Raw genomic sequence first — 11,811 nt, forward strand, 5'->3', positions numbered from 1 at the left:
TGGTTTCCCTTCCTATCCCGTTTTTTTCTTTTTCTTTTAGATCCAACATTCGTCCACGCTCAGCTCATCCCTGATAGTGCAGAAAAGAATGACGACAAGCTGTATTTCTTCTTCCGTGAGAAGGCTTCTGAGATGGGTCAAACTCCCATGGCTCAGTCTAGGATTGGCAGGATTTGTTTGGTGAGACATTTTCTTAACCTTTGTCTTATATTCCAGTAAAAACATCTACACATGCCTAAAAGGCGTAGTTCACTTCTGCACCTTCATGTTGTTTTAAACCCGTGTGACTTTCTTTTTCCATTATATACTTAACGAGAAATTTTGAAGAACATGCTTGCATTTTTTCCAATCAGCTACAAAGAATGAGGACTAGAGATTTTAAGCTTAAATAAGAACTATTAAGTGGCCAGTACAACATGTCACATTGACACAATGGCCCGGTTTCACAGACAGGGCTTAGACTAAACCAGGATTAGGCCATAGTTCAATTAGGACATTTAAGTCATTTTTATAAACATGCTTGGAAAAAAACATTACAGGTGTGCATCTTGAGACAAAACAAAGGACAAAGGCACTGATGTATTTTAAGATCAATCAGTGCAATTTTGTTTCAGTTGAAACAGCTCAGACTTACATTTTAGTCTAGAACTAGGCTTAAGCCTTGTCTGTGAAACCGGGGGTATATGCAATAACTTTTGAGTAACAATGAGTTGAATTTGAGAAGCAGATTAGTATTCTTTAAGAATGAATTGGACTGTTTTGTGAACTGATTCATTGAAAAGATCTGACTCAAAAGACTGATTCTTTCACAAAACACCAAGTAGAGCTAGGACTGATGTCAGGGAATTGGAGGTTTCTCTCTCTTCAGAGCTATCATATGGCTTCAGAAGACTTGACGTATAGTTTAGACATTTTATGTGCTTTTGAGTCACTTTTGATGCTTGAATAAGATCCTTTTCCCATTTTTTAAACTGTTCATTCATCAAAATATCTTAGTTTAAGTTCCACAGAAGAAAGTAAGTCATATGAGTTTGTAATTACATGAGGGTGACTAAGTGTTAACATAATTCCATTCATGGTTCTTATAAGCACCGCAATATACTCTACATTTTTCAATTATTGGGTGATCCTGTGCTGAACATGATGTTAAAGAAATCATGTCCTTGCAGGACTGAACTCGGGATCCATCATTGTCCAATGCCTCCTACATGAGCAACCGCTTGTTTCTTGGTTATTTTTTGCTGTTCTAACGTGAATCAAAGAAGCATGTTTGTAATGTGTGGGTAGCTGCTGGCGGCTGGTCACTGGGCATCGCTGCGTCTCATTATTGAAGTTGGCTGCTGTCCACAGCAGATGGGGCTGAGCAGTGCTCAAAGCCAATGTTTACAACCCAGTCACAGCCAGTTAATGCAAACCCACAGAAATAGCCCTGAGAGAGGGACGGATACTGATGTAAAGCAATGCCTTCACTTCACACATGCAGACTGTCAAGGTGTCCATCAAATCAAACTTTACAGCTAGAAATTTGTGTGGTGTCTAGCAGTGAATTTCCATGGCTAATGTGACCTCACTTCCTCTGCAGAATGATGATGGAGGACACTGCTGTCTGGTGAATAAGTGGAGTACCTTCCTGAAGGCTCGGCTCATCTGCTCAGTGACTGGCTCTGATGGCATTGAGACACATTTCGATGAGCTCCGTAAGTCTCTCTCTTTCAGCTGAGACAAATTCTCTATCATTTTCTGTGATCTGATCAGTTCTGATGGTTGAATACTGACATTTGATCTAGATTAGATAACTTTAGATCAGGATGCTTTACTATGATTAAGTCAGCTTTACTTTCGTTAAGTCAGAAAATGCATTTTTAATTGCCGTTTTTACTGTTTGAATATGTAGAACAGGACATTTTCAATTAAATATAAGTGGTTCAAGATGACAAGTCTGTATGTGACCATGGACCACATAACCAGTCATAAGTAGCATGGATATATTTGTAGCAATAGCCAACAATACATTGTATGGCTCAAACGTATCTATTTTTCTTTTATGCCAAAAATCATTAGGATTTTAAGTAAAGATCATGTTCCATGGAGATATTTTGTAAATTTCCTTCCGTAAATGCATCAACTTAATTTTTGATTAGTAATATGCATTGCTAAGAATTTCATTTAGACAACTTTAAAGGCGATTTTCTCAAGATTTTTCTCAAGATTTTTTTGCACCTTCAGATTCCTGATTTTCAAATAGTTGTATCCTAACAAACTATACATCAGTGGAAAGCTTATTTATTCAACTTTCAGGTGATGTATAAATCACAGTTACCAAAAATCTACTGGTTTTGTGGTCCAGGGTCACATATAGTTGAATTACTGTTGTCATACCGTGGTAAAATACTGGTGTGATCAGATAAAACCATAGTCCTTTTAAACATTAAATATAATTTGAGTTTTTTCTATATAGTCAAAAAAACAAACATTTTTTGTAGGTGCAGTACCATAGTAAGTTGAGGTGGTACTGTAGTAAAGTGTTTGTTTCATCAGATAAAACCATGGTACTTTTAAATATTTTAAATATACTGTACTATAATTTGTGATTTTTATCTTGCACATATCTAGAATACCATGCCAATACCATAGTGTTTTTTTTTACCTTTTTGTAAGTGTAATGCCATGGTACTTTGATATATACCATGATACTCACCCTTACAAAAAGTACTGTGGCGGTACCATGGTAAAGTGTAAGCATCATCAGATAAAAGCATGGTGTTTTTAAATATTTTAAATATACCATGGTACTATAATTTATGATTTTTTTTTTCTTGTACGTATCCAGAATACCATGCTAATACCATAGTACTTTTGTTACCATTTCGTAAGTGCAATATTATGGTACTTTGATATATACCATAATACCCTTACAAAAAGTACTGTGGCGGTACCATAGTACAAGGTTAGGATCATCAGACAAAACAGTGGTACTTTTGAATAATTGTATGTAATATAATTTGAGTGTTTTTTATATGTTAAATATCCATATACCATAGTAAGCTGATATATACCATCATACTGACCCTTACAAAAAATACTTAGACAGTAAAGTGTTGGTTTCATAAGATAAAACCATGAGTCTTTTTAATATTTTAAATATAGCATTGTATTGTAATTTATGATTTTTATCTTGTACATAACCGGAATATTATGCTAAAACCATAGTACTTTTTTGTTACCTTTTCGTAAGTGTAATACCATGGTACTTTGATATATACCATGATACTTACAGTTACAAAAAGTACTGTGACGGTTCCAGGGTACCATGGTACTTTCAAATATATTAAATATAATAAAATTTGAGTTTCTTTTATATGGCAAATATCCAAAATACCATGATATTACCATGGTAATACTAATGTACTGTTTGTTACTTTTTTGAAGATGTAATACCATAGTAAGTTAATTCTGTATATACCGTCATACTAACCCTTACTAAAAAAATACTGAGACGGTACCATGGTAAAGTGGTACTTTTAAATATTTTAAATATGCCATTGTACTATAATTTATCATTTTAACTTGTACATATCCAAAATTCCATCATATATACCATAGTACTTTATCTTTTCGTAAGTAAAATACCATGGTACTTTGATATATACCGTGATACTTACCCTTACAAAAACCATGGTAAAGTGTTAGCATCAACAGATAAAAGCATGTTACTTTTAAAATTTAAAATATACAGTGGTACTAAAATTTATTGTTTTTTACCATGGTAATTTCATAATACATTTTTTGTCAGTATACATAACAAAAAGTTATGCATTTTGGAGTGATCAGATGATAATATTGTAGTACTTTGTCATATATTTTGGTATTGAAATTTATTTTTATATGGTACATGGTCAAAAACGTAGGGATGTTATTATAGAACATATCTAAGACAAACATTATAGTACAATGACACTTTTTATTAAATTGTTGATTATTTGATAAATCGTTTCATATACTTCAGATATCTTGGGGGCATTTTTTATTCTATGATTCTGTAGAGATTACAAAACATGAAATAAAACAGCTTTACCATTTGATTGGCTCCATATATACAGTGAGGTGTCCAGCCAAGGTATATTATCTTCAGTTCCGTTCTGTTCATTTTCACGGTATACTTGCTGAAATAAGAGGCCTCTTATTTCAGGATAGGGCATGATATAGCTCATTTGTGGAAACCGCTCATGTCTGATGGTTCAATGGATATGTCTCTCCTGAGGGTATAACTTGGAAAAAGTAATTTCCTCTCTTTCCTGTATGTGCAGCGTGTAGCATTTGTGCTTAAGCGTAAAGTGCCACCAGGGCCTGTGAGAAATATATAGAGGCAAGCAGTTTCTGAGTATGAAATTGAAGTTCCTGTAGAGCTTAAAATGACAAATTGGGCTTTTAAGAAGTTGCCTGAAAATAATAATACCTCTTTTTTGTGGTTTTACATTATGCCTCATACATGATTGTGCATTTATGTGCACATGTGAGATATTGCATGCATGTAAGCTGCATCTTAACAGGCTTACACAAAATGGAGTCTTTCCCGGTGTGGGAGAGTTTGATTGACAGGACTGAATAGGATTGGCTGACAAACCAGCTGTAACAGCCTCTGCCACTCTTCAGAGGCAAATGAATGTAAGCGCATGAATGCTGGAATTTCATTGCTTTTGCAATGGGCATAAATTGAGTAAGCGGTCGTTCTGTGTTTGCTTCATTTCACAGCTCCTGTAACATAGCGCACAAGGTACCCTCAGGACTGCTTTCTCCATCTCTGCCCTCTGTTTTTCTCACTTGGTTGGTCATTCACCCTCCCTCTGCCACTATGTTTGAGGAATGAACTTGTCAGTGGAGTTTTTGACTCGATGTTTTCCCTTTTCCTCAGAGGGGCAGTGAGGTTTTATGGGTTGTTTTTTGTGGCTTGGCAAGAGCGAGAATTCATTCGCCGTAGTGTGGGATTTTCCCTCAGCACTTGATTACTTAGTCCGTTTAGCCGTGACTATCCGTCTGAGGTCATCTTCTTTCTGGTTTTGATGGGACATCTGTCTATGCTTTTACCGCTTGCCCTCCTTATTCCCTAAACTATCTGAATCTCCTTTTGTTTTCTTTCCTTCTGCCCTTTCTATGTACCTCTATCTCCCTTCCCCCTTACACTGTCCTTCAAGTAAAACGTTAATAGTGCTCAACTGCTCTTACGAAGCACCCGGAAAAAAATGGTCCCACTCTGCCCGTTTTACTCTGTTTCTCCCAATGGCCTTTTTCCATCATTCTCGTTTTGGCTAGCAGACTATCACTGGTCCTTGGTGGTTAATTTGTGTTGAAACAAGCTGGAGAATTTTGGAGACTGAGACAAAGACGGAGAGGAACACTAAGAGAGAATGATTGTCCTCTCACCGCAATGTGTTTCGTATGATAGAAATAAACTGAGATAGACTTTTGGCTTTTTGTGCATCTTGCTGATATGAAGCTACAGTAAATTTTGGTGTCAGTGGTAAACTAAGCTGCAAATATAATGACTGTTTTCAAACAGGTTTCCCAAATAATCCACCTGTCTTCCATTGTTTAAAAAAATACAAGATCCATTCCCAAATTATACCAGGACATTTAAACAAATAGAGTTCAGAATTAGAATTAGTGTGTCTCATTATGCATCGAAAAAATTGAAAAACGTGAGATGGGGGGGGGGGGGGAGCATATTTTGAAGAGCAGGTCATATTGTTTTTTGCTGTTTGTAATGTAGCTATCCTTCAATGTAAACAGTCTGCAAAGTTGTTAATCTAAAAAAGTGCGTTATATATAGAGATATTGTCTCTCAAAAGAAAGAGTTGACTCAGATATGCTTTAACGAGTCGTCATATTTTCGAATATGAATATCTTCTGTCTGTTACCAATCTACGTCACTGGCTAACACATTAGTATATTAATCCCCACCTGCCAGTAAAATACGAATAGTCTGACCTGCCCACAAATACCTCCGCTAGTTTACATCATATTGATAAGACGCTGTGTTCTGCACTGTGAAAGCAAGTTTGTTTTGTTTTCATTGCCACAAGATGAAGAATCAGTGGTTAAAATTCCTTTTTTTCAAGACACCGCAGCAATACAATTCAAAGCTTTTGTTGTGTGCTGGTTGCTTTTATCTTGTTTGGCTTTAAATGTTCTTTATTTAAACTAACAATCATCTCCGAACCACAACCTGTAAGTATGATTGATATGTTACCTGTACATTTTCAAGTGAGTGCTCAAAATATCTAGGTTTTTGTGCTAATATGTGATGTATACCTAGTGCAGCCTTAGGTTTCTAGGTAAGCCACAATATTACTGTCTCACTGAAATAGTTCTGATAATTCGCTGTGAACCCACTATTTCTTAAGAATGTGTTGATTAATGTAGACTCTCATTGTTGTAAGTACTTCATTTAATAATAAAGTGTAACTTGGATATATTTTGTTTTTTTAAACTGTGTTGTTTCATCAGTTAGTCAAGTTAGCGTTCGGCTAACCGCTAACGTATCCACCATTATTGTTTTGTTATGTGTTTAGAGTTTAGCAGCTAAATTTTAGCTGTGGGCATGATTCACTTGCATAAGTGTTAAAAAAATGTTTTATGTCATTATTTTAAGAACAAATTGGAGCACTGTATAATTGTTTTATGTGAAGGAGCATCAAGGTTGCCAGGTTTCCACAACAAAACCCTTTGAATTGCTACTCAAAACTAGCCCAGTGGCATTTTGAGGAGGGTCCCCCATTAAAATTGTGTTCCGGGGTGTAAAATACATGCTTTTTTTCAGAGTTTCCCTGGTAAACTTGCATTCCATGGGCTAAATATGACTTCACTTCAACCTATAGACATCAAAAACAACCGCGGACTTGGCAACACAGAGTGCTCGCTAACTTGCTCAAGTACTTCTTTCTGGGCCAATTACAACAGGCTTGGCAAACTGACCAATCAGAGCAGAGTAGGCTTATGGAAAGGAGGGGTTTACAGACATTACGCACAAAGCTGCTTCGAATGATTCCTTTTCGAAATCATTGACAAAGTACTCTTATTCTGAGAAAATTACACTGACCTTAAATGCATTTAAACCTGATGTGGGGGACTCCGACACAATATTAGTACACTTTAAAAAAACACTTTTGTTCTCAAAATGTATACATTGTCTCGCACAAGAATTCCCTTGAAAAACATTGCATTCATATGCCAAACATTTGCGTTCTTTCACAAAAGTATTGCATTTACCCAAGAAAGTTTGTTTGCTTGCTAAAGCTTTTAAATCTCATTTTTCTTCTCACCTCGTATTATTTCCATCCAAAAAAGTTTTGTGAGCAAACACAAAGTTTCTCAGGGGAATGCAGCAGTTTTGTTAGAGAACAAAAAAGCTATTTTTTCCACCACCGTGTTCATTTAGGGGCTTAGTAGAAAACAACTTGCCAGAGGTGCCTGAATGGCGCACAATTTCCAGTAAGTTTTCAAAGTGCGCTAATCTTTCCCAAAACCCCTTGTGCAACAAGGCAGGAGTTTGTGGCTGTTCTCTTTTGACTTTTTGAATGCAAAAATAACCAATGTAAATGTAAAAATCTAAAACTTAAAGGTGCTCCAGTTGAAAAAAATCAGCATTTGCTGGTTAGGTATGTTTTAAAGTATGGCAGCTGGTTTGCTAACATAGTATCATAAGCAATTAAGCAAATAAGCAATTTTTGCCTAGCCTATAGCTGTCCCAGAGACTAATATGATTTCTTAGGACACCTATTTCAGTGATATGTCAGGTAGTGGTGACATTTTATGGATGAAGAATTTATCAAGACACAATCATATGATATTATAATATGTCCCGTTACATACTCCTTGTCTTACTATTTACTACTCAAGAGGTATTCGCTTTCTTCTCACCACCAAAGTACACACTTAAGTATGTGATTTAGCTCATGTGTCTTCAAATCCAGGAACTAACGTAATTCAATCTTCTTTTCAGGGGACGTGTACATCCAGAAAACCCAAGACACCAAGAATCCCGTCATCTACGGCGTCTTCTCCGTGTCTGGGTGCGTAAGTTCACGACGGTCTCTCCCCAAATACGAGATCCAATCCTCACTTCTCCTCGACGCCTCTTACTAATCAGGCCGCTTATCAGATTGGCAAGGGAGCTTGAATAGATTTGCTTTCATATTCACACTCCAGTTGCCCACGGGGCAACACCCCCATTTTCTCCGCTGCTGAAGACTGTTTCTAACATACTGAATAACAAGTGTTTGGCAGGCTTCGCAGACAGTAGTACAAGTCCTCCAACAGCACAAAGGATGGAGCTTTTCTCTGAATCTGAGATGTGATATTCTCATAAGGACTTATCTACATAATTCCACCGCTATCAGATGCGGTTAGGAGAGGATATGCGGACGGGCTAAAATATCATACAGCTGGCCTTAGAGGGAGCTGTCAACATTTTAGATGAGTTTCACATGCTGATCATCCACTGTAAATACTCAAGGCTGTGTGTGTGTTAGAGCAATTCTCAGTCTCGCTGTAGATTTAAGATAAAATCGGCAAAGCCCTCAGGCTCTGTCTGAGCTCTTTAAACCCAAAAGCACCATTCTTGGTGATGATAGTGAAAAAACTCTCCATCAACTGCAAGTGATTTCACAGCTCTATCAGTCCCTCTGTCTCTTGTTTCTCTCTCTGTGTGTATCTGTATTCGTGTTAATTTGTAAAACTGCATTCTCTACTCATATTATGTCTGCGATATGGCATACAGTTGGTTCCAAAAGCGTAAGATCACTTCAGTTTCCTTTAGTTTTTTCCATAACAAATTATATTGTTAACATATTTTTGAATCTGAAATTGAACTGAGAAATTAAAATAAATTTACTATAATTTCTTAGCAATTGCTTTTGTCCGTCTTGCTTTAATTACAGCATGCACTCACGTTTGCATGGACTTTTGAAGCATTTGTGCAAAGTTCACATGTGCCACAAATTTCTTCATTTGATCTTTTAAATCGAATCTTATGTATTTCTCAGTCATTTGAGAGCATAACCTTTCTTTGTTTTGAATATTTTGAAATCCTGAAACCTTGTTTATTTCCAAGATTAAATTAGATTTTGACTTGAATATATTCAATGTGGTCTGACTTTTTGATCTCACTGTTTTTCCTGAGTGAAAAACTGAGGCTTGATTCTAACCAGTGGGAATTGATTGGATTGGGACATTACATATAGAATTAAGCCAAGCGGTTGATGGTCAGCAGATTTTCATGAAGACAGCCATATTTTATTTTATCCACAGATGAATCTTGCAGAGTAGGACAGGAAATGTCTATTAAGTGTTCAATTTAATTTCATGCACATATTAAAAGTGTGTTATATACATCAATATTGTAATATCTGTGTAACAAGGCCTTTGTGATTTATTCTAATACTGTCTTCCACCTCTCTTTTTGTTTCTACGCATGGGTCCTTCTCTTTCTGCATCTCTAGGTCTGTGTTTAAAGGTTCAGCGGTATGTGTGTATTCAATGGCTGATGTCCGCATGGTCTTCAATGGCCCTTTTGCTCATAAGGAAGGGCCAAACTACCAGTGGGTTGCCTACCAGGGTAAAATTCCATACCCCCGACCAGGAACAGTGAGTGTCTTTGCTAACATTTAGTACATTATATAAACAAAATAGTTTAAGTTGGGCAATCTTACAAAAAAATGTGTGTATAATGTTATCCCTGTGTGTTCAGTGTCCAGGAGGGACGTTCACCCCCAATATGAAATCTACTAAAGATTATCCTGATGAGGTTATCAACTTCATGCGCAACCATCCCACCATGTTTAATGCCGTTTATCCAGTCCACAAGCGCCCCCTAGTGGTCCGTACCAATGTGGATTATGAGTTCACCACCATCACAGTGGACCAAGTGGCTGCAGCTGATGGCAACTATGAAGTTCTTTTCTTGGGAACAGGTGAACTTGCTACATATCTACACATAGATAATTCTTTATTTAGTCACAAAGAATATTCTGTGTTAAAAATGTTTCTGACTCCTATATTATGGTCCCTTACAGATAGAGGAACAATTCAGAAAGTGATTGTCCTGCCCAGAGATGATCTACAGACTGAAGAGTTGGTTCTGGAGGAGGTTGAGGTCTTCAGAGTAAGACTGTCTTTTTTATTACACTTTGTGTCAACATATACACAGTTTTTTGCATGAAAATAAATGTATTTTATGTTATGTTTTTAAAATTCAAAAACGTTGTTTTTATTGTATTATACATTACACTGCTGTTCAAAAGTTTGGGATTAGTAAGATTATGTGTTTTTAAAGAAATCTCTTCTGCTCATCAAGGCTGCATTTATTTGATCAAAAATACAGAAAAATATTGTGAAAAATATTATTACCATTTAAAATAACAGTTTTGTATTAGAATATACTTTAAAACATTATTTATTTCTGTGATGCAAAGCTGTTGTGCTGCTTAAAACTGATACTTTTTTCAGAATTCTTTGATGAATAAAAAGTTTAAGAGTACAGCATTTATTTTAAATAGACATCTTTCTAACAATTTAAGTCTTCACTATTACTTTTTAACAATTTAACACATCCTTGCTGAATAAAAATATGAATTTCTATCAAAAAAAGAAAGAAAACAATTTACTGATCCCAAACTTTTGAACAGTAGTGTATATTGTGAAAAATGTCTATTTTAAATAAATGCTTTTTAATATTTTATTCATAAACGAATCCTGAAAAAAAAGTTTCACAGGCTCTAAAAAAATAAGATTTCAACATAGATAATAAATCAGCATATTAGAATCATTTTTGAAGGATCATGTGACTGGAAACTAGAGCAATTTAAAACCATTATTTTAAATTGCAATAATATTTCACAATATTACATTTTTTTTCTGTATTTTTTGATCAAATAAATGCAGCCTTGATGAGCATTAGAAAATTCTTTAAAAAACATTACTTCTTACTGATCCCAAATTTTTCCAATAAAATAAAACTAAAATTGTTTTCATATTACAGGTTCCAACTCCGATCACTACTATGAAAATTTCTCCAAAACGGGTAAGTTGCACATAATTTATTATTTAGAACTTAAAGAAATTTAGTTAATACTAAATATTGTTTTAAAACTATATATATATATATATATATATATATATATATTTTTTTTTTATTTTTTTTGCATAGTTTTTTAACAGATGGTTTTATGAAAATCAATTTTACAAATGAGGAACATATGTAACCCTGGACCACAAAAGTAGTCATAAGGTTCAAATTTTTTTTTTTAAATTGAGATTTATACATCTAAAAGCTGAAAAAATAAGCTTTCCATTGATGTATGGTTTGTTAAGATTTTTGGAAATATTTGGAAAATCTGCAATCTGTGGGTGCAAAAAAATCAAAATATTGAGAAAATCGCCTTTAAAGTTGTCCAAATGACGTTCTTAGCAATGCATATTACTAATCAAAAATGTAATTTTAATCACATTTTTATCCAAATTAATTTTTGTTATATTTCTGGTAAAAGAATTTACAAAATATCTTCATGGAACATGATATTTGATTATATCCTAATGATTTTTGGCATAAAAGAAAAATCTATAATATTGACCCGTACAATGTATTTTGGCTATTGCTACAAATTTGTCCAATTCCACTTACTGCTGGTTTTGTGGTCCAGGGTCACATTCTGAGGTTCTCTAAATCACTATATGATGTAAACTCTTCTAACTTTTTCTGTCTTTCTGTGTGGATAGCAACAATTATATGTGAGTTCACTGGTGGGTGTCACTCAT

At 35.1% G+C, this 11,811-nt stretch overlaps 1 protein-coding gene across 1 annotated transcript in view; it reads left to right on the plus strand.

The window, feature by feature from the left end:
- Positions 1 to 11,092, plus strand: part of LOC141346273 (semaphorin-3F-like) — a 63,693-nt gene extending 52,601 nt beyond the window's left edge. Inside the window, exons 9-15 of the mRNA XM_073851139.1 lie at positions 41 to 180; positions 1,583 to 1,697; positions 8,000 to 8,069; positions 9,498 to 9,642; positions 9,746 to 9,968; positions 10,071 to 10,159; positions 11,036 to 11,092. Of these exons, the coding sequence (XP_073707240.1) occupies positions 41 to 180; positions 1,583 to 1,697; positions 8,000 to 8,069; positions 9,498 to 9,642; positions 9,746 to 9,968; positions 10,071 to 10,159; positions 11,036 to 11,092 (839 nt within the window). The remainder of the gene's footprint in view (positions 1 to 40; positions 181 to 1,582; positions 1,698 to 7,999; positions 8,070 to 9,497; positions 9,643 to 9,745; positions 9,969 to 10,070; positions 10,160 to 11,035) is intronic.
- Positions 11,093 to 11,811: the final 719 nt, after the last annotated feature.

This window comes from Garra rufa, chromosome 12 (assembly GCF_049309525.1).
Source record: "Garra rufa chromosome 12, GarRuf1.0, whole genome shotgun sequence".
Taxonomy (NCBI): Eukaryota; Metazoa; Chordata; class Actinopteri; order Cypriniformes; family Cyprinidae; genus Garra; species Garra rufa.